Here is a 24,490-nt window from a genome sequence, read left to right as displayed (position 1 = left end):
CTAAAAATTAACTATGATAACAATACATTTTGTGAGATCTTAGATAACCCTTAATGTGCTAAAAAAAAAAAAAAAAAGATAAAGTAAGCCTACAAATGACAAAATGGTCTTCCTGAGTGGGATTTTTAATATATACTATCCTCCCCCTACACCCTCACCCCATAAAAAGGTGATATCAAGTCAATATTATGTGTGTAATAGTATTTACTAATATTCACTGATGACAACATAAAGGTAATTGTCTGGAAAAAAGGAGCCTATTTTAGCTGGTTAGTAATTTGTATGCATTAAGGTAATTTTCTGTGTATTATATTAGAAATCTATACAGTGAAACCTCGGTTCTCAAATTAAATTTGTTCCAGAAGGGTGTTCGAGAAGCAATTTTTTTGAAAACATCATTTTTTCCCGTTAGAAATAATGTAAACTGAATTAATCCATTCCAGACCCACAAACGATCCCCCGTCTTAACCTTTCTTTATACAGTATATATCTCATATACTTTTTAATCTATAAACACTTCTTTTCTTAAATTTATCAAATCACCCTCTACTAGCCTTAAAGGAATCATTTTCAGCATTCTTTACAGGGCTGTCTTTCAGGAGGTCAGTTTGTGGCATCTATGCTTTTTCACATACCACTGCCTGCTGCCACCAGCTACCTGCTTTTAATTTATTTAAATCAACAACAGGTTTTCTACCTCTTCAATTGCATGTAATTGTTTTATGAGCACTTTCACACCCTTAGCAACATTAGCATTCTTGATGGCCTCTTTATGTTTTAAAATTGTGCTAATCTTCGATTTTGCCACCAACAAAAGCTAATCTTCAGATTGTTGCCAGAGAGGTGGTTTTTGTCATGCTGAGGCATCAGCATGAATGGACTGTCAGGTAGCAAACTGAAACATTTTTTCTGTGAACAACATGGTCTAGAAACGAGGTGTGACTGCATTCATATTTTTAAATATGCTTCATTAAAAATATTCATTTGACTAAAAATGAATTATTATATTTTTCAGACTATGGCAAAAAAATGAATATCCTACCTGAAAGAGCCAGCAGCCCAACTAGAAGAGCTTGAACTATCAATTCTGTTACTTGGAATGGGCTGTGGAGCAGATACTTTAAGTATTGGTGATTTTTCCCATGGTTTTAAATCTTCCCTGAAATATGTAGGAGGTGTACCATTAACATATGGTTTCTTTTTCCCCTGGGAGTAAAAAAAACATTTAAAAGGTGAATAAAAAAGCAAGCTCCTAGCAGAGCAGCTAATATTGTTGGCACTTAAATAAATTATATTAAAGAGTAAAATCATCTATATATAATAAAAGCCTAAGCAACCATTACGGTGGAACAACCAGTCTCTATGATGTGCATTGACCTCCAGTGGGCAAACACTCAACATAGGAGCTACCCCCTGGTGGTCAGTGCGCTCCCACAGGGGGAGCGCCACTCAGCCAGAAGCCAGGCTCACCGCTAGTGAGCACAGTGGTGGTGGCAGAAGCCTCTCCTGCCTCCGTGGCAGCACTAAGGAGCAGCGAGCCGAGCAGTAAGGAGCAGCAAGGAGCAGAGAACAGGGGTCCCACCTGCCTGCTTAGGCTGGACCTAAGCCGGCAGGCAGACATCCCCCAAGGGCTCCCGAACTGTGAGAGGGCGTAGGCCAGACTGAGGGCACCCCCACCCCCAGTGCACGAATTTCGTGTACCGGACCTCTAGTATGACAATCATCTAGCATTTTCAATTCAGTTCTTCCACAGTTTAGTGCCTTAACCAATTCTCAAAACAAATCAGTGACTATAACCCAATTACTGTGAACTTTGGGAATAATTTTTAGGAAAACAAGTTTACATATTAAATCCCTATTTACATGAGAATTAAGCAAAAATGTTAATATATGAAGCAGTAACTTAAAAATTAAAGTCCATAGCCCTGGCCAGGTGGTTCAGTTAATTGGAGCATCTTCCCATACACTAAAAGGTTGAGATTCAATTCCTAGTTAAGGCACATACCTAGGTTGCAATTTGATCCCCAGTAGGAGAGTGTATGGGAGGCAACTGATTGATGTTTCTCTCTCTCTAAAAATCAATAAAAGAACATATTCTCAGGTGAGGATTAAAATAGAAAATTAGCCTGGCCTGCAAGGCTCAGTAGTTGAACACTGACCTATGAACCAGAAGGTCATAGTTCAATTCCCAGTCAGGGCACATGCCCAGGTTGCAGGTTCGATCCCCAAAGTGGGCATGCAGGAGGCAGCCAATCAATGATTCTCTCTCATCATTGAGGTTTCTCTCTCTCTCTCCCTTCCTCTCTTAAGTCAATAAAAATTAATAAAATAAAATGCTATTATAATTTTGTGTTCAGGTGAAGAAAATGAACTACTGCAGCTTACTGTGAATTGTGCTAGATTAGGAGAACTCCATTCGAGAGTATTGCTTCAGTTAACACCATAGAGAAGAGACTGCAGGATTTAAATGGAAGCTTACATTCAAATCATTTTCCTTTGACAATTTTTAGGTGGTGTTAACTGGCATTACACAAAATAATTTCCAAATAACTTAGCTATATTTTCCAATATGTCTATACAGTGTTTCTATATTTTTATATCAACATGGGTTTTAGTTGCAGAAAGATTAGAAATAAAACATCAAACAGTGCTCAAAACTGCCATTAAAATCTTTAAAACTAGAAACACTATGCAAATTTGAGGAAACTAACTGCATATATTGTCATTAATTAGGCTTTTGTTATTTTTACTTCAAAACACTGTCCTGGTTGATCTATATAATAAAATATAAAGATAAACTGTCTATACGCCTAAATTTTGAAGTTAAGAAAAGAGTACATTAATAGACAAGTAAAAACAAACCTCAATTTTATCTGAATGAAATGCTGTTGTGAAATCAGGGGACTGTAAATCTCTAGGACTACCCACTCCTGCATAGCTTCCTTCAGAGTCTGATGTCAACAGTTCTGGAAGAGATTCCACAGAATTGGTCTTACCAGACTTTAATAATCCTAAAAGGTAAATTTAAAAAATATATATGTATTACATCAATAAACCAAACAAAGCCAAAAACTTCCACTTATCCAGACTTAACATTTAAATTATAGCCACTCTACCAAAATCTTAATAATTCAAGCTAAAAAAAAGAAAATCTACATTTTTAAACAATAGTTCTAATTATATACCAATTATGCAATAATCCCAAGGAAGACAGTTCTTTGCGATCTGCTTTAAAAAGCAATTCAGGCCCTGGCTGGTATGGTTCAGTAGACAGAGCATTGGCTTGCAGACTGAAGGGTCCTGGGTTCGTTTCGAATCAAGGGCACGTACCTCAGTTGTAGACTAGATCCCTGCCCCTAGTCGGGGCATTTACTGAAAGTAACCAATCAATGTGTCTCTTTCACATGGATGTTTCTCTCCCTCCCTTCCTCCTCCTCTAAGAATCAATGAAAAATATCCACAGATGAGGATTAACAAAAAGAAAGAAAGAAAGAAAGCAATTCAGAACTTTATTTTTCCAAATAAAAATAAAGAAGACAAAATTAATAAACTTCAGTCCCCTGCCCTTTCCCTTTCACATCTATCTCTCTGTATGGAGGTATCTGCACCCTCACAGAGGAGGACTGGCTGTATGGGGGGAGCTAGCCACCAGATTGGCCCAGTAGTAGAGGCTTTGCTGAAGCCAACTATGGTCTGTTTGAGGGTTTTCTTCCACATTAAAAAAAAAAAAAAAAAAGAAAAAAATCTGTGAATTAAGAGCTATTTTTAGTTAGCTTATTACCTAAAGGAAGAGCTGTTATGAAATGTATATGTCATTTCTTCTCTTAAGCAGGCTAAATACTTGTTTCCCTACCATACCTGGTATCCAGATTCATTAGCTGGTCAGAGTCATAGCAAACATAAATAGAGTAAAAAGTAAATTTTGCTTCAGTTTGTATTTCAAATTTAGTATAATCTAAATGAAGTAGCAAAATAACCAAAATAAACACATTATATGGGCTGTAACTAAAAGTTATACAATTGATTTAAAAGCAAATAAAAGATAGCAACTCATATATTCAAATAGGTGTTATTCTTTTTAAAGTGAATCACTTTGATCATATATATGCCTTTTCTTATGGTAATCACTGCTAAAACAGAGTTCAGAAATAACATTCAAGGTTTTGTTTTTTTTACTACAATATTTTAAATATTTTTAACGGAGGCAAAAATTTTTATCTAAGAGAGCATTTTTTAATACTGAAATGTTCCTAAAAGTCAATCAGAAATAAATCTAATAAATAAAGAGAATGATTAAAGTAGCCAACAATTGTTTTCGGAAAAAAATATTTTCACAGAATGTTTTTTGTCTAACTTTAAAGATCAAAGCAAATAAATGTTAAGCCTTTGCACAACTGTCCTTGATAAAATTTGCCTCATACTCAAATTTTTTTCCAAAATAGGTGTTTTTGGCCCCCAATTAAATTTAACCTTTCAATCGTTTTTTTTCTTTTGGCTACAGAAAGAGTGGTACAGCAACCAGGATATAAAACTAGAATAAAAAACTAAATCTATTTGTCGATCACTATCTCAAATTTAAAGGAAGGGATGTATATTAGTTCATTACTAATGTATCTTCCAACTCTGAAATGCTAAGACTAACACATCCTATCTAATAAAAGAGTAATATGCAAATTGACCATCATGTGGACACAAGATGGCCTGCAGGGGAGGGCAGTCAGGGGTGACTGAGCCGGCAGAGGAGGGCAGTTGGGAGGAACCAGGCTGGCAGGGGAGGGCAGCAGGGGAGGGCAGTTGGGGGCAACCAGGCTGGCAGGGGAGGGCAGTTGGGGGCGACTAGGCCGGCAGGGGAGGGTAGTTGGGGGCAATTGGGCTGGCATGGGAGTGGTTAGGGGGTGATCAGGCTGGCAGGCTGAAGCAGTTAGGGGCAATCAGGCAGGCAGGCAGGCAGGAGAGCAGTTGGGATTGTGAGAGGGATGTCCGACTGCCCGTTTAGGGATTGGGCCTAAATGGGCAGTTGGACATCCCTCGAGGGGTCCCAGATTGGAGAGGGTGCAGGCTGGGCTGAGGGACACCCCCCTCCCCCCCGACCATGCACAAATTTCGTGCACTGGGCCTTTAGTGTTCTAATAACATTATTTAAAACAAACCAAGTACCTACTTTTCCTAAGTCTTTTAAGGTAACTGGAAAATCAATAGTTTTACAACTGTCTATCCACTTATTCATCCTTCCATCAATACACCCAAGCCTCCTTCTCAGGACCAGAAGCAATTCAGACAACACAGCACAAAATCACAAACTTTGACACTTAAAAGTCCTAAATCAGGAATCAAGAGATGTGGTAAATGGGAAATCACTCTTCAGTACTTACCTTTTGTGTTATCTAAAATAACTGTTCCTTACATTATTTATTCCTTTGATCTTTACCAAGCATGTCAAGCACCTCATTTGTAGTATTTTATTAAACATAAAAGATATGCTTTCTTTGCACCTGAATTACAGCTATTTTTTCCACAGGAAAGCAAAACCATGTGCAGTTGTATTCTTCAGTTACTTATGTAAGATCGACTATGAAAATATGCTGATAGAAGTTATATCAGGTTATATCTTGCTGCCATAGACATATCTACTGTTTTCAAAAACTATACTGTAATCTTATTATAGACCCACTTCATATTTTTATCTAAAGAAACCATTAAGATTTAGATAAAATGCAATCTGAATCTAACCAGATTAATCTATAATGTGGGATAGTCTCTAATACCATTTTTCAAAACAAAGCAAAATAAAATGGTATGAGGGGTGCTACTCTTAGTTAAAAGATACTCAAAGAGAGATTAATAAGAAAAGGCATGCCAGACCATTGAGACTCAGTGGTTGAGATGGACCTATGAACCAGGAGGTCATCGTTCCATTCCTGGTCAGGGCACATGCCCGGGCTATAGGCTCAATCCCCACTAGGGGGCATGCAGGAGGCAGCCAATCAATGTTTCTCTCTCTACCTCTCCTTTCCTCTCTAAAATTAATAAATATATATATGTATATATATATTTTTTTTAAAAAAGGCAAAGTCAATCTTGATAAGATACTAGGTTTTTTTTAAAGGCTAAAGCAAAACAAGGCTATAAAAACATTTTTGGACAATTTGGACAATTGGATACTAGTATAGACTATTACTAGATAATATTAATGGATTAATGTAATTGTCTTAGATATAATAATGGTATTGTGGTTGTGTAGGAGAATATTCTTATTCTTAGGAGATTCATATAAAAGTTTGGGGAGAAATAGCATGTCTATAACTTACTCCCAAGTGGATCAGTTAAAATAAAAGTGTGTTTGGAGGATGAGGGAAGACTACAAGAAAAAGCAAAAGTGGTTACAGGTTAACAATAAATGTAGATGAATGGTATAAGGTGTTCATGGTGTTTTTCTTCCATCTTTTCAATAAGTTAAATATTTTCAAAATTAAAAACAGGAAAATAATTTTTAAAAAACGTCATAACCTTTACTTTCAAACAGGTTAACATAATGCCTGCATGGAGAATGTGTTATATTCTACTATCAGATTATATACCTTCTTATGCACAGGAATGGCATCTCCCTTAGAGCACCGATATATATGAACTGAATCCATGTAATAACAGTATCTCTGTAACGTTTTGCCCACCTCTGCTAACCTTCCATGCCACTGGACAGAGTGGTTTTTCTAAAAACATAAATTTTATCCAGTCACACTCTGCCTTAAAAATCCATTCATAGCTAACCACAGTCTTCAGAATAAAATCCAAATACCTTAATTTGGCATGAAATATGCAATACCTTCCAAAATATGACCCTCTCTAACCCATCTCCTATCTGCACACAACCTGTATGGCTGGGCCATGCTAAACTATATGCACAAGAAATGTGCAGTTCTTTCTATTGCCTCTAGGCTTGGAAACATATTACCCCCTTCTCTTAGTAGGTCCATCTGCCTCCTTTTCTTAACTACATTCTTCAGGATCCAGCTCAAGTATCGCTTTCCTCTAAGACAGCGGTTCTCAACCTGTGGGTCGCGACTCCTTGGGGAGTCGAACGACCCTTTCACAGGGGTCACCTAAGACCATCGGAAAACACATATATAATTACATATTGTTTTTGTGATTAATCACTATGCTTTAATTATGTTCAATCTGTAACAATGAAATTGGGGGTCACCACAAGAGGAACTGTATTAAAGCAGTGGTTCTCAACCTTTTGGCCCTTTAAATACAGTTCCTCATGTTGTGACCCAACCATAAAATTATTTTCGTTGCTACTTCATAACTGTAATGTTGCTACTGTTATGAATCGTAATGTAAATATCTGATATGCAGGATGGTCTTAGGCGACCCCTGTGAAAGGGTCGTTCGACCTCCAAAGGGGTCGCGACCCACAGGTTGGCAACTGCTGGTATTAAAGGGTCGCGGCATCAGGAAGGTTGAGAACCACGGCTCTAAGAGATCCTATCTTCTCAGACTAGTTTCTGTGTCCCACAGCAACTTCAGAGTACTTGTCACAAGTACTGTCACTTTCTGTAACCACCCTAACCCTAAGACAATTTCCTTTTTTTTGACAATTTTCTATTTCAGTAGCCCCAGCAAATAGCACATAATAGTATTTAATACATGTCAAATGAATTAGGTAAAGAATAGAGACATGAAAGATTAAATCCGGAAATACATCCTAAAATACTTTCCACTAACCTGTAGATGGTAGGCTCTGAATAATATCTGAAAGGTTATAACCTCCAGAACTATCTGAACGTTTACGTGGCTTCTTTTTTGCTTTTGTTTTGGCCTTCTTGAACATACTTTCCCTAGGAAATAGCAAACATAAAAGTCACTTTTAAAAAATAAATTAAAATGAAACAAAAGAACTATGCATGTTGAAAAAACACGTAAGGCCTGCCTGGTGTCGCTCAGTGGTTGAGCATCGACCCATGAACCAGGAGGTCAAGATACATATCCCCAGTAAGGGGAGTGCAGGAGACAGCCGATCCATGACTCTCTTTCCCTCTCCCTATATTAAAAAAGAAAACATTAAGGATATGCATGCTGCAGTCACATTTATGTGATCTAGAGCAAATTCCTCAATTTCACTGAACTTCCGTGTGTTACTATTACTTACTCTAACCCTAGCATTTCTGTGAAAGTTAGAAGATGGTATAGGAGAAAATCCTTTGAAAAGTAAAATACTGCACATGTTCATATAAAAGCTATTATAAACTATAATCTTGAATAAGAAATATCTGCTGATAATTTAAAGCATTTAAAGAAATACTTAATTCCCTAAATTAAGTATTATTAATCAGGAAAGGAAAAATAAAATTATCTATGAGGGCTACAACTACCTTTCACTAAAAATTACAGATTTCATTCTATAATTTCAACAGTTATACAGGTCTGCTATAAATACTATTATTTTGTGAAGGATAAGATGTCAATGCTAATAATTTTAGTATAAGTTTTAATATAATAACATGTCATACATCTACATCAGATATCTACAAACTGCCAAGTATCCTAAATGCTAACAAACTCTAGAAAAGGGATTAAAAAAGAAAAAGAGCCGTAACCGGTTTGGCTCAGTGGATGGAGCGTCGGCCTGCGGACTGAAAGGTCCCGGGTTCGATTCCGGTCAAGAGCATGTACCATGGTTGCGGGCACATCTCCAGTAGGGAGTGTGCAGTAGGCAGCTGATCGATGTTTCTCTCTCATCATCGATGTTTCTAACTCTCTATCCCTCTCTCTTCCTCTCTGTAAAAAAATCAATAAAATATATTTTAAAAAAAAGAAAAATGAATATATCAGAACCCAATAGCAGTTTTCAATGAGCTACATAGTGGGCTACTACACATACACACATAATACATTGCATATATGTAGTAAATGACTTGAACAACCAAAGATTTTAAATCATTTACCAAGTAGAACTAATTCTGTTAGCAGTTGATAAGGGAGCCTAAAACATGAATTGGAAATTATAACCAGGGCTAGTCATATGGCAGGCGTAGTACTGGATATTATCTAGAATCTGGAATTCTTTGCTGGAGGACTCCCTAATGTTAAGTCATTGCAGGCCATATCTCTTGAACCAGTTAGGTTCTCTATAAATCTAATCTTCATTCCAACATGGGGGAGGGGCAATCACTTAGTTGAATGGGGTTCAGAAAGAAATCAATGCTCTTTTCCAAATCCAACCACTTGCTCTGATCTTTTTTTTTTTTTTCACTCTCGTCTTCATAAACCTGGTACCTCTAATTCTTATGTCTTTCCAGAATTTTGTTTTAGTTTTTTTTCTGTTCTGTCATTACTGCTCAGCAACCTCTTTCCAACTTCCAAAGCTGTGATCATCTCTTGACTGCTGTCTTCCCCTATCCTGCTCTCTGGGCTTTAGTGCATTATGCCTTTTGTGTTTCTTTAACTGCAGCAGGGCTTAGGAAGGTAGTTAAAATAAATGCGCTAATTCAACCCAACATGTTTAATCTGAAGGCTACATTCCTTTCATATTTACAGGTAATTTTGTTATATCTGCAAATATAAAGTATTCATTTACTTTGTACTACACTAAGGCTAAGAATGAGCATAAATGCATGTCTTATTTCAGGTATCTCAATTTTTTTCTTTCAATGTCAACATGAAAGTGTCCAAGATTTGGAATGGGGGGGGGGGGGGTGGGGAAGAGAAAAAAAAGGAAACAGAGCTTACGAATTATTTTGTTCCATATTTATTTCTTCTTTAAAAAAAATATCTCCATCTTCTAGTTCCAAATAGCTAATATCTGGTCCATCCTGATATGGTGTAATGACTCTTTTATCCATTGCTGGAATCTACAAAAAAAAAAAAAAAAAAAAATGTCACCTTTTAAATACAAAATTTACAAAGATCTCTTTAAATCTTGATGTAATATCCCATTTGTTTTAATATATGGTGACATTAACTAGAAAAAGTCTAGAAGGCCTAATGGTTTTCTAAATTTAAATCAAATGGTTGATTCAATTAAAAGATTATTCCATTAAGGCATGGGGGACAAAAAAAAAAAAAAACAACCTTGACAGAAAAGCATCCCTTTATTAAAAATACAAACTAGCCCTGAAGGGTCCCAGGTTCGATTACCGGTCAAGGGCACATGCCTGATTTTCAGGCTCAATCCCCAGGAGGGGGTATGCGGGAGGCAGCCGATCAAAGATTCTCTCTCATCATTGATGTTTCTATCTCTCGCTCTCCCTTCCTCTCTGAAATCAATAAAAATATTTTTTAAAAATGCAAATTAATCTATTTGTTATAGGAATCATGTAAATCCATGTTTTTGCACTGTCCTGACCTTTGTTTGGTATATAATAATGAAAGACCCTGAAGCTTTCAGTAACTTTCATTTATGAAGAAATTAAAAAATACTAATCTTATTAAATATTTTCAATATCAATTATCCTATTTATCTATGGAATCTGTAAAGAATAGAAGAGGTCAATTGGGGAAAAGAGGGGATATATGTAACACTCTCAATAATAAAGGTTTAAAAAGTATATGTATATAGAAAGAAATACTAGGTCCTGTTTTCTAAAAGATCCTAAAATATTAGAATTCATTAGGAAATTATTCCATTGAGATGTCTGAGCTAATATAATGCTTTAGATGATAATATCAAAAGAATATAAACCTTACCATTTTTCGGTAAAATGCAGAAAGATCCTTCAAAACACCAACACTTAAAACATCAAGAGACCTAACAAGTAAGATACAAAATTTTATCTTAATACTTAAGTAACTTAATACCTGTCAAGGTTTTCAAATATGTGGAGAAATTTTATATTGCTGAATAAATAATAGTTATTTTTAAAACATTGATATCTAGCTGCTACATATTCTTTTAGGAAGCATGCATAGTTATATATTTCGATGAACATCATGAACACACTAGAAAATATCTTATGTAAAACTCAAATAACTCTTATAAATGATAGAAAAATATTTTCTACTAGAGGCCCCGTGCATGAAATTTGTGCACGTGTGTGTGTGTGTGTGTGTGTGTGTGTGTGTGTGTGTGTGTGTCCCTTCAGCCCAACCTGCACCCTCTCCAATCCGGGACCCCTCAGGGAATATTCGACTGCCACCAGTAGAATGTCCCTCTCACAATCTGGGACCGCTGGCTCCTAACTGCTAACCTGCCTGCCTGCGTAATCACCCCTAACTGCCTCTGCCTGCCTGCCTGGTCACCCTCAACTGCCCCCCCCCCCCGTCAGCCTGGTTGCCCCACACAGCCTGCTGTTCAGTCGTTTGGTTGTCCCTCACTTAACCCCCCTGCTTCAGTTGTTTAGTCGTCCCTTACTAACCTACCTGCTGGCCTTGTCGCCCCACACAGCTGTTCGGTCATTACTGTTACTGTGACAGCGTCCCGGACAATCTGCATATTAGCCTTTTATTATATAGGATTGTAATGAAATAGCAAGTATATATTCATTTTTCAACTTTCATTATCCACAAATTATAATCTTTAACTATAGAAGGAGTGCTTATATTGATAGAACAATTGCCTAACTATTAGGATACTTAAATTTTATCTAGAATTATCATTGCTACCAACTAACTTCATGACCTTGAGCAACTCATATTATCTTTCTGTGCTTTAGTATCTTCCTGTGTAAAATGACATTCAGACTACATCAATAGTATTAAGGAACTCTCAGGTTCCAAAGATGTACTTTAAGACACCAGTGAAAATTTAAATCAATTTACACTTTGAAATATACTTTAAAGTATTTTTAAAACTAATCCAAAACAATGTGCATATTCAAATGTGTACCATACCAGTTTTAATATTTTGAAGATAAGTAACTTGTGCTACTATGTCCTCATTGGTGTGCCTTTTTTTTTTCTGTGCATATTTATTTGCACTTTTTCTAGCAAACATGTATTTGATTAGGAATGGTCAAATCTGTACAAATCTTTGTTTTAATGCAAGTTATATATGGCTACTCATGTAAAATTACACCAGTAGACACTTGTGCCATCCTTAATATGAATAGTTCAGCTGATACTTGTCACAACATAATAACTGAGTAATAGTAGTATGACTCATTATTTTCCAATATATTTTAGATAGGTTTTGTGCTTATTCTACATTTTGGTTAATTCCTATCTGACAAACTGAATGGGCTTACTTTGATTAATAATTGCTGTGATTAGAATTACTAATGTAATGTCAGCAATTAACTTTATTCTTCTGCAATTCTAGTCTCTCACACTAACATTCAAGAGAAATTTTCAAATGACGTTGTCTAATATTCCATAACATTAATTTGTGCTAGAAAAGCATTGTTTACAAAATAACAAAGCATTAAATTGCCAAAATATTATTTCCTCTAAATTGAACCCTAAGAGGCAATTATTAAAAATCTGTTAACAAAACACTTTTATTTCAATCAGTTTTGGAATTATTTTCATTAAAGATTATCCTGACTTTGAAAGGTCAGTTATCAAAAACTGTTATGATTTATAATAAATTATGTAGGTTAAGATTTGATTATTTACCAAAAAAGTTTTCTGGGTTTCCTCAGCTTTAATATGAAGATATAGCCCTAACGGGTTTGCCTCAGCGGATAGAGCGTCGGCCTGCAGACTCAAGGGTCCCAGGTTCGATTCTGGTCAAGGGCAAGTACCTTGGTTGCGGGCACATCCCCTGTGGGGAGTGTGCAGGAGGCAGCTGATCCGATGTTTATCTCTCATCGATGTTTCTAACTCTCTATCCCTCTCCTTTCCTCTCTGTAAAAAAAATCAAACTGACCAAGATCTCTAATCTCAAATTTGTGTTCACCAAACACTCATTTTTCTCACCAATGACTTTATAATGAATAAATGTAATAAAATTTTGACTTTATTAAAAAGAAATATGTAAATTTATTTCATTAAAAAATTCCACTGCTAAAACAATTGAAAATAGTATGATATTACCAAGATCCCTCTAATTCTAAAATGCCTATGACTTAAATCATTAACATCAAATAATTTCCATCCAGGTAATCCTCATAATATGAAATATTAATTTATAAAACAGGGTATATAAATTTAGCTGACTTTTTATGTAAAATGAGACATTTTTCATAAGAAGCATTTCATTACTCATTGATTCCTACATAAAGCCTTCCACACACCTATCGGCTTGCAACAAACTAGAGAAAATAAAATTTTCACACCATTCCTTGCAGCCTAAGTTGGACAAGAAATGTCTTAAAGAGAATAAATACATACAAAAATAGAAATCAACCAAATTTTATGCATGCTTACATGTAAATTAAGTACTAGTATTACAGATAGTGTCCAAAAGCCAAGGTCACAATTACAGTTACAAAGCAACCGAAACAAGCAGAGAGATGCATACATATAAAAAATATATTTGTGATAATATTGTTTCACAACTTTGCAACCAGAATGTAAGCTTTACTGAGGATTTTGTCTATTTTGTTCATTGTTGTATCTTATCAATGATTAGTATATAAGTAGCCATTGTTCATGGAATCATTAAATCTGCTTACATTTCATTTTTTCTACAAAACCAGAATTTATCATTATTTACTTTTAAATTACTAATATAACTGCTATTATTTCTAAATAATTGCTTTTGCAATGATCATATAATGTATACACCCAACCTACCTTGCTTCTAGTAAAGCTGCCATATTCAGTCCTATAAACTGTAAACAAGACAGTTTCAATTGCTCAGCATTATACATTGCTGCAAATTCTAGTAGCATAGCAGCATTCTTGAGGGTAACTACAAAGGAAGAAAATGCATGCAAAATGAGATAAAAGGCATGTTACTACAGAAAATAAAATACACTTCTAAAGTTGTCAGGTTTGAACATTTAGAACAAGGAAAATTGTTAGTTTCTTGACAAAAATAACTTATACAGAGACAAATATAGAACTCACTTTTCTTAAAATACATGTTTATTGATTTCAGAGGGTAAAGAAGAGGGAGAGAGAAAAACATCAATGAGAGAAACATCAATGATGAGAGAGAATCATTGATGGGCTGCCTCCTGCACACCCAGTACTGGAGATTGAGCCCACAACTCAGACATGTGCCCTAACTGGAAATCGAACTGTGATCTCCTGGTTCATAGGTCAATGCTCATCCACTGAGCCACACCAACTGGGAAGAATTCACTTTTCATCCTAATATGCCAAAGTGATTTTAAATGATTGGTTATGAGAAAAAATAAGCACACATAAAATAAATTTAAGCAGCGAAAATACAGAAAGTGCATAATAGTCACCTAAAAGCAAACACATAAGAATCAATAATCTTCCACCTAATATTTTTAGAATATTTTTTACTTTAATTGATAACCAGCTTTCCTTTTCATTTATATAGCACAGAAGTCATTCTCTCTCCTATAAAACTAAAGCTATTCTTAAGACTAAGAGAAAATTATGAAATATATTTAATATCGCCGAAACCGGTTTGGCTCAGTGGATAGAGCGTCGGCCTGCGGACTGAAAGGTCCCAGGTTCTATTCCAGTCAAGGGCATGTACCTGGGTTGCGGGCACATCCCCAGTAGGAGATGTGCAGGAGGCTGCTGATCGATGTTTCTCTCTCATCAATGTTTCTAACTCTCTATCTCTCTCCCTTCCTCTCTGTAAAAAATCAATAAAATATATTAAAAAAAAAAAGAAATATATTTAATATCTATCAAATATATGTTGAGTAAAATATCAATTTATGTGGGTATATTGGCATATATAAACACATACACTATATATTTTGGAATATAAATATATCTATACCTTAACATATTGTTCAGGCCAGTGCAGAACCTGGCATTCCATACAAGAGATTCTGGATTTTGTTAAAATGCCAGTAACAAAATATACACTACTTTATATATGAAGTAGGATATTCTGGGACAGTCTTCTAGCAAAACATACTTCATATATACTAGCATGTAACTCTGCCTTCTCAAACCTCTCCATTCTTTTTCTTATTTACTCTGAGTCCCAGAGAAACAGAACTATCTTCTATGCCAAGCTTCCACCATTTCCTTTTTCTTTCTCCCTTGTAACTCTGTCAAAAGTTGTAACTGCAAGCAAGCAATAATCATCTCTGTCTCACTTCTGACTAACCTAGTTTCAACTAATGAATAATGAATGCAGAGTTTCCTATTTCAAAGACATCAAAATGGATCATATAAAAATTTTGGAATTGTTCAGTTGGGAATAAGGACTGCCCAGTAAATGAAGACCAAACCATTCTCTTGCTAGGTTCTAGGAAGATCTAGAGATTCATTAATCAAGGCAAATGTGCAGCAAGGGCCAAGAAAAAAATATCCAAGGGATCCCAGGAAAGTGAATTGAACAACTAACAATGTCTTCTATATGTATACTTTATGCCTGTTGCAGGTTGCATCCTTTATTTTATATATATTTCCCTTTCTTGCTTACAAAATCAGAGCTATTGTTCTCTTTCTGATAACCCAGGAGAAGATACTCCATAGAGCTCAAGAAAAATATAAATAAGACACTAAAGCTAAGACAAACTACTAGCATTTACAAATTAGAAAAACTTGACAGGAAATCACTTCACACTCCCTCAAGTGGCAATGAAGGAGAACAAATATTAGATTAGAAAGTCATAAAACTTTTATATCAGGCTAAGGAAATTTAACCTTTATCCTAGGATAAGCAATTAAAAATATCTAAACAGGGGAAGACATAATTACTTCCTACAGAAAGATTAAAGAGAAGTTAGAAGAGAGAAAGGGGACTTAAAAGACTACTGTGACATTACACAGAAGAGATGGGTAACAGTGAATTCAAATGAGCATGATCACAGAGAGAATAAAAAGGTGGGAGAAATGTGATCAACACAGTTAAGATGATTCAGTTTTGACAACTAAAAGAATCTGGTACTCAGAACAAAAAATAACCAAAAAAACTTGCAGTTTCAAAGTTGAGTGTTCAGGAGAAAAGCCATGCAATTAATTGAAATAATGAATAGAGAAAGAAATAAAAGTTTAAGAGAAAAAAGATGGGTTTTGCTCAAATATATTAATGGAATGGTTACATAAACATTCCATCAAATAGTAGGAAATGGGTAGCTAAACATAGACCTACAGTCAACACCAGGAAAAGGGTAAAAAGTTTCTGTTTCCAAACTCACCCTTGAAATTCCAAATTAAGTATCACACCATCTTTATTATTCAAATTTTTGTGACATTTAAAAAAATAATATACTTCAATTATAATGTACATATTTTCACATACTAACATCTCTGAAACAGATATGCTTACAAATGATGACATGAAATAATGTAAATGTTTTCACATTTTTCATGATACAAAAAATATTGGTACATTTTACCATAAATGGCATCAAAAATCAATAAAATACAGCAATCCTAGACCAACTTGAAAACATACTAATATCCTAATTCAAAAATACTCACGTTTTTCAGTTAATGCTACTTCACAAATTTCTTTCAATCTAGTTATGAGAAGCTGATCAGCCACCACAAGAACACTACAAATAAAATCCACATTTTGAGATTCTAAAAGGAAAAAAAAGGAAATAAGCATTACTCTTCATTGCTTTATAAACACCTAGAAAAAACAAGTTAAAGTAATTAAGACAGTAAAAGAGAATTCCACTGATTATTTTATCAATGTTGGAATTGTAACTATGATAAATAGTAATAATATAAAAATACTTCTACTTAGAAAGAAACACACCCTAATACCCTGGTTCACGCTAAGACCATAAAATGGGCAACCTGAGTTAATCTTTTTAGTGGAGAGAGCTACTACAATGCCTGACTTATTTAAAATCTCCCATGTTGTTAAACAGACATTTCTCAAATTAATAAATAGGAGGAAAAGTAAAATCTCGACCTCAAGTTTAATATAGGTATGTGTTAACATACAAATATACATCTATGTATATATATGAGGGGAGGGAGGGGTTTAAGGATAAATAATGCTCTTAGGCTCCCTTATTTAAAACAAATCTGATGCTGTAGCTGGTTTGGCTTAGTGGATAGACCATCGGCCTGCAGACTGCAGGGTCCCAAGTCCAATTCTCAGTCTCTCAGTCAAGGCCACATGCCTGGGTTGCGGGCTCAATCCCCAGTAGGGGGTGTGCAGGAGGCAGCCGATCAATGATTCTCTCTCATCACTGATGTTTCTATATCTCTCTCCCTCTCCCTTCCTCTCTGAAATCAATAAAAATATATTTAAAAACAAACAACATAAAACTGGTTATCTAAGAGTACAATTTTTTTAAACTACAGAAATTCCTTAATTTAAAATAACCTTATTGGTCCAACATATTAATGGCCGTAAGCTATGCCCCTGAGCCACTGCCAGAATAACAACATATGTAGGAAAAAAAAAAAAAAAAGAAAGAAAGGGGGAGAAATGGTTAAGAAGAAGAAAATGAAGGAGAAATTAAGTCATTGGGAATGGCAAACTAAGGACTATTTCCAAAATTTCTCTCCTCCAACAAGGCAATGAGAATACTGCAAAAAATTTGTCAAAAATCAACTTTTTCAGAATTCTAAAAATTAGCCAAATACTTGTAATGATCCGGGGAGTGCTGACTCAAAGAAATTTAGCTAAACCTTGGTAAGACAGTGAGCTTTGGGACATTGCAGCTTTTCCTTCTTATATCCTCCTCTCCCCTCTTTCACAGTAGTCTTAAAACCAACAATCATGCAATTACAGTGGAAATGAACAACTACAGCCACTGGAGGAGACAGAACTATTGTGGAGCAACATTATTTTTTTTTTAAGTCATTGACATGTCTGTCTATTCCCTGGAAACCCCACTCACTAGCAGGGCTTGTCTTTAATGGACCTACTCAAAGTTGCTCAATGTGAATAGCCTCTTCCTTGGGGGCATTTATTAAAAACAATCATCAGTAATTGTCTCACACTGAATCTGACTGAGACAATGATAAAGGATGGAGCAAACAAGAAACATAAAATTAAAAAAACACTTCAATAGCTAGGAAAAGGGGTCAATACAGCAATAGGATATGACAATTATAAAGATATATGCAAACAACATTGAACCTAAATATATAATGGAACTATTAACAGAACGAAAGGCAGAAATAGACATCAATAGCCCTAGCTGGTTTGGCTCAGTGGATAGAGTGTCAGCCTGCAGACTGAAGGGTCCAGTGTTCGATTCCGGTCAAGGGTACATGCCTGGGTTGTGGGCTCAGTCCTCAGTGTGGGGCGTGCAGGAGGCAGCCAATCAATGATTCTCCCTCATTGTTGATGTTTCTATCTCTCTCTTTCTCTCCCTTCCTCTCTGAAATCAATAAAAATACATATATTTTTTAAAAAGAAATAGACATCAATATATAATAATAAAGTATGGCTTCATATTCAAAGTATGGATAGATCATCCAGATGGGAAAATCAGTACAGAAACAGCAGACCTGACCAACACTATAGATCAAATGGACCCAACAGACACATGCAGAGCATTCCATCCAAACGAAGCAAATATGCATTTCTCTCAAGTGCACACAAAACATTCTACAGAAGAGATCATATGTTAGGCCACCACAAGGTTCAGCAATTTAAAAAGATAAAATCATACCAAGTATCTTCTCCTAATAAAAAGGTAGAAAACTAGAATAACAGGAGAAAAATTAGAATATTCACATAGGTGGAAATTAATCAACACAGTCCTAAACAACCAGTAAGTTAAAAAAAGAAGTAAAAGAGAAAGCAAAAAATATCTTTTGAGACAAATGAAAATGGAAACACAACATACTAGAACTGATCGAATGAAGCAAAAAAAAAGTTCTAACAAGAAAGTTTATACAGATAAATGCCTTAACAAAAAAAAATTCAAAGGAATAACCTTAAATTTTTTGCACAAGAACAAGAAAAATAACAAATGAAGCCCATAGTTAGAAGAAAAAAAAAATTACAGCAGAAATCAATGAACACGATACTGAAAAATGAACACCAAATTTAAGAGTTGGTTTGAACAGATAAACAAAATTAACAAACATTTAAGTAGAATAAGGAATAAAGAAAGAGAGGACTCCAATAAAATCATAAATGAAAGAAGAGAAATTACAACTGATACGTGACTACTTTTTACGAACAATTATATGCCAATGAATTGACAATCTAGAATAAATGAGTGAATTTCAACAAGTGTACAACATACCATGCCTGAATCATGACGATCTGAACAGACCAATTAAATAGTAAAAAGACTGAATCAGTAATCAAAACTCTTCCCAAAAAGATTAGATAGCTTCACAAGTGAATTTCACAAAACATTTAAAAGAAAAATTAACACCAATCCTTCTCAAACTTGTCCAAAAAATGAAAAGAAACACTTCCAAAGTCATTTTATGAGGTCAGTATTATCCTGATACCAAAGGCACACATGACACTACAAAAAAATTACAGAACAATATCCCTGATTAATATACAAGCAAAAATCCTTAATAAAATATTAGTACTTCAAATTTACAGCATATAAAAGTATTACACAACCATGATTAAGTGGGATTTATGTCTGAGATGCAAAGCTTAAATACATGCAAATCAATAAATATGATACACTACATTAACTGAATAAAGGATAAAAATTATGTGGTCATCTCAGTAGATGCAGAAAGTGCATATGAAACAATTCAATATCCATTCATGATAAAAATTCTCAACAAAATTAGGTATAAAAGGAATGTACCACAACACAATAAAGGCCATATATGAATATAACATAATACTCAACAGTAAAAATATGAAAGATAATCACCCTAAAATCAGGAATATCTATTCACCACAGTATTAGAACTCCTGACCAGAGGAATCAGGCAAGAAAAATAAATAAATGGCATCCAAATTGGAAAGGAAAAAATTGAACTGTCTCTATTTGCAGATGACAAGATCCTATATACAGAAACCCTAAAGATTCCACTAAAAAGCTATGAAAATAAACAAATTCAGTCAAGTTGATGGATACAAAACCAACATAAAAATAAATCAGTTGCTTTTCTATGCCTAATGAACTATCCTTAAAAGTAATAAAGAAAAAAATCCCATTTACAATTACATCAATATAAAATATAGGAATAAATTTAACCAGGAAGATGAATGATCTGTATGCTAGAAAATACACAACACTGAGGACTAAGATATAGAAGAAGACACAAATAAATGGAAAGAAATACTATGTTCATGGACTGGAAGAACTGATATTGTTAAAATGTCCATTCTACCCAAAGCAATCTACAGATTCAATAAAACCCCATCAAAATTCCAATGGCATTTTCACGGAAATAAAAAGATAAAATAAAAAGCAGCATGGAGGGACCTGGAGAGTATCATGCTAAGTGAAATAAGTCAGTCAGAGAACGACAAGTATCACATGATCATACTCATGTAGAAGTAACAAAATAAACTGTCGACACAGTGGATTCAAAGAGATGGAAGCATGGAACAGAGTAAGGAATCTCCGAGGGAAGGCAGGGGAGGGTGGGTGGGTGGAAGTTAATCAACCAAAGACCTTGTATGCATATATGCATAACCCATGGACACAGACAATAGGGTGCTGGAGGGGGGAAGGGGGGCAAAGAGGGGCACTGGTGTGGGCTGGAGGGGGTTATGGGGGTATAAATGGGGACATGTGTAATACTTTCAACAATAAAGAATTATTTAAATAATAATATTAATTAATTCAAAAGCAATCCTAAAATTCATATGGAATCACAAAAAATCCCTGAATATCCAAAGCAATCTTGAAGAAAAAAAAAAATGGAGGCATGGCACTTCTGATTTTAAACTCTATTACAAAGCTATAGTAATCAAAATGGTAATGTATTAGTATAAACACAAACACATAGACTAGTGAAACAGAATTAGAGAGCCCAAAAATAAACCTTCACAGTCAACAAAGGGGTCAAGAATACAAAATGGGGAAAGGACAGTCTCTTCAATAGAGTGTTAGGAAAATTAAATGTTTGCATGCAAGAGAATGAAAGTGAACCCATACACAAAAATCAACTCAAAATGGATTAAAGACTTCAAGGTGAGACCTGAAACCATAAATATCCTAGAAGAAAACATGAAAAAAAACACAACCCTAAACATTGATCTTGGTGAAAATTTTCAGACATGACACCAAAGCCACATACTACAAAAGCAAAAAGAAACAAGTGGGATTACATGAAACTAAAAAGCTTCTGCACAGCAAAAAAAAAAAAAAAAAAAAAAAAAAAGAAAGTATGTGTGGGGGGGTGGCTTCTGCACAGCAAAAGGAAACAATCAACAAGATGAAAAGACAACCTTTGGAATGGGAGAAAATAATCTGCAAACCATATCTGAAAAGGGGTTAATATGCAAAATACATAAGAACTCCTAAAACTTAAGAGTAAAAAATAAATTACTCAGTTAAAAAATGGGCAAAAGACCTGAACAGATAATATACAAAGACATACAAATGGTCAACGAGGTATATGAAAAGGTACTCAATGTCACTAGTATATAATCAGGAGGGAAATGCAAATCAAAACCACAATGAGATGTCACCTTACACCTGTTAGGATGGCTACTATCAAAAAACAGAAAGTACTGATGAGGATATAGAAGGATCACTTGTGCACTGTTGGGCATTAAATTGGTGCAGCCACTATGGAAAACAATATGGAGGTTCCTCAAAATATTAAAAATAGAAATGATACAGCAATACTATTTTTGGGTATTTAGCCTAAGGAATTGAAATCAGGATCTTGAAGACATATCTGTACTTTAAACAAGGGGAAAAGCAGGCAAGACAGAATTTTTTTAGTCTTGGTCAAAACTATACTTTCTGTTGTCAATTCATCTCAGTCACAGAAGTAGTTATGTCTGAAGTTTTAAATCCAATCTCAACCATTAAATACAATTCTTACAGAGTTCATTTTCACATAGGTAAGGAAAACTTGCTTTTTCTATGTCTTTACTGTTAGTAATCATCCCTATTTCTAATTCTAAATTAAGCCTGCATTGAAGACTTATTTCAATTAAGAGTAGAAATTAAGATTCATGTTTTTAAGATTATTCAATTATATCTTAAAGATTTAAAATACCCTAACTCTTATTAATACCTTTTATCAACACAGCTTCATCAGTATAGAGGTAGTCCAAAATAACTTTCAGTATGTCAGACTGTATTGGCATTTCCAGAGCTGCACAACTGGAAGCCTAAATAAAAATAAAATAAAACAAAACAATTTAAACTACAAAATACAACTATATACTGATTGAGATTGGTACAAAAATTTTGAAGAGGAATTGTATCAAATGCAAAAGAATATAACATTTATAAAACACAAAGCTAACATAAGATAGTTTTAATTTTAAATTGCCTTGAAATAGGCATGAAAAAGGATCAAGACAAATTTAGATAAAAAACACACTGCATTCTAAATTTCCAAATAATGGGGAATTTTTTATTTAAGTAGCTTTTCTACACTAATTTTCATTTCTAAGTATTGCTATTTTCCAGCAGGCTTATGCATAAAGTTTAGTACAAAAGAAAAACTGAGTTAAAATATCAGGTTCCCATTTTTATTCTCTTTAGTATATAACCTCCTCAAAATCGAAAGAAGTTTTGTTAACCAGCCTCATTGGTTTCTACTTAAATCTTACCTCGATCCATGAGCTACTTAGCATACTATGAAAATAATCTGAAAGAAAAAAAAAATCAGTAAGAATAGTGAAACAATACTGAAACAAATAAATCAGCAACTAAGAAAAAGTGTACCTACCAAGTCTAGCACAAAGAACACATTTATGACAAGGAAATTCCTTTCCATCCACTGATTTCATGGTCACATCATACACAAATGAACTGCAAGAAAAATGTTTAATTAAACCAAGAGCAATTTCTTTACTTGTTTAGCAAATAAGAAAATTCTTTATAGAATTTGGCTTGGCTTTTGACTTTCTTTTCATTAAAGGCAGCAGAGAATAAACAACATGAGGGTATACAATGAAGTACTTCATCTCCTTCCATTTTAAGGAAGACAATAAGGGCCTTACAATAAAAATATTTAAAAAGGAAACTGAATTCAGATAAATATTCAAAAATATTTACTCTCACTTTTCTTTTTTAATTACTGGCCAATAATATAATGGGAAGTGACAGCACAGTCAAAGGTCTTTAATTCACTTATTTGTACAACCCATTCTATTCTAAGCATAATCCAGATATCTCCAGTTTCTCTTTCTCTAAAAACTTCACCTATAAAGAGTAAATACCTAAAAACAAAATATTTAATAATATACTAACAGTATAGTATATTCATCACTGAAAAGATTTACAAAGGAATCATCATAATGATGAAGAGGCATAATCAGTTTGGTTTTGGAGTTAACATCATTTCCTGTTGATCCAAAAAACACAAAATGTAGGCAAGAAAAAAATAATTAAAAATTCCTTTCTTAATTAGAAAGTAATCAGAAAAATGAATTGTACCAATGTCTATTAAACAGTATTTTATCCATTTACTTCAACAATTCTCCACTATTTCCAAAAATGAAGAATATTAGTAAAGGTAAAAGTGTATCTTCCTATACATTTTGCTTCATATGTAAGAAGAGTTCTATTTCCACACTTAGGTCCCAAAATCTAGACATAAAAAGTTTACTTTCATTTCCTAACTTACCATTTTTTCTGATTTAGCTTTGGTTTGTTACCAGTTTTCTTGGCAATAACGTTAATTTTTTCATTTTCAAATCTGACTCCATCTAATCTATCAACAAGAATAGATAAAAATTAACAGTGTATATATTCCCTTACCAAAACAAACAAGCAACAAAAATCCAACAAATCAAATCTGAACATGATTATATAATTTGTATCACCTACAAAAATATCTCAAAGAACTCCCACCCTGTGGTAAAGAAATAACCATACATTCTCTTTCAATTTTACTTAGAATTCAAAATGTATTAAAATATCACTACTGACCAAAAAATAATAATTTTTTAAAAAATCGAAGGTATGGTATAAAGCCCTTCATTGTTTTTAAATAGAAAATATGCACTCCTCTCCAGCTCCCACCCCACAACTAAGGTTACATTGCCATAGGCAATATAAATACCTTAAAAAATAGAGAATTCCAAAAAGTCTGATTTGTAGTATGACAAATACTGTTAGCCTCTTTACATGTTATATGACAAAACTACACAAACAATATGAAGTCGGTATTATCCCTCCCATTTTGTATACTGAGAAATTAAAATTCAAAGAAACTAAGAAATCTGACCCAGCTAGTTATAGTAAAGCTAAGAGACATACAGAGGTCTTTGTAACTCCAAAGAGAGTACTCTTTCCAGCAACCACACTGCCTGCCATTCTAGATCTCTATTACACAAACACCATAGAGAGTTCAAACCCAGTAACAGTCTTCCCATATGTGAATGTTTTATTCCAGGGAATCCCATAAA

General features: G+C 34.4%; 1 protein-coding gene across 4 annotated transcripts in view; it reads right to left on the bottom strand.

The window, feature by feature from the left end:
* The window catches only part of IBTK (inhibitor of Bruton tyrosine kinase), an 86,972-nt gene that overhangs the window by 22,544 nt on the left and 39,938 nt on the right, over window positions 1–24,490 (bottom strand). For 2 of the 4 annotated variants that reach the window (XM_070418182.1, XM_070418184.1), the window contains exons 13-23: window positions 23,707–23,793; window positions 22,807–22,889; window positions 22,688–22,725; window positions 22,144–22,240; window positions 16,471–16,572; window positions 13,678–13,795; window positions 10,690–10,750; window positions 9,733–9,854; window positions 7,729–7,841; window positions 2,863–3,011; window positions 1,043–1,206 (exon numbers count right to left, since the gene is read on the bottom strand). In XM_070418182.1, coding sequence (XP_070274283.1) covers window positions 1,043–1,206; window positions 2,863–3,011; window positions 7,729–7,841; window positions 9,733–9,854; window positions 10,690–10,750; window positions 13,678–13,795; window positions 16,471–16,572; window positions 22,144–22,240; window positions 22,688–22,725; window positions 22,807–22,889; window positions 23,707–23,793 — 1,134 coding nt within the window. The remainder of the gene's footprint in view (window positions 1–1,042; window positions 1,207–2,862; window positions 3,012–7,728; window positions 7,842–9,732; window positions 9,855–10,689; window positions 10,751–13,677; window positions 13,796–16,470; window positions 16,573–22,143; window positions 22,241–22,687; window positions 22,726–22,806; window positions 22,890–23,706; window positions 23,794–24,490) is intronic. The other 2 variants (XM_070418185.1, XM_070418186.1) reach the window with 1 other exon arrangement.

The sequence above is a fragment of the Myotis yumanensis genome, unplaced genomic scaffold (assembly GCF_028538775.1).
Source record: "Myotis yumanensis isolate MYYU_CA2020_CCGP unplaced genomic scaffold, mMyoYum1.0.hap1 SCAF_6, whole genome shotgun sequence".
Lineage (NCBI taxonomy): Eukaryota > Metazoa > Chordata > Mammalia > Chiroptera > Vespertilionidae > Myotis > Myotis yumanensis.
The sequence above is the reverse complement of the archived record's forward strand: the minus strand, read 5'-3'. Positions and strand labels throughout refer to the sequence as shown.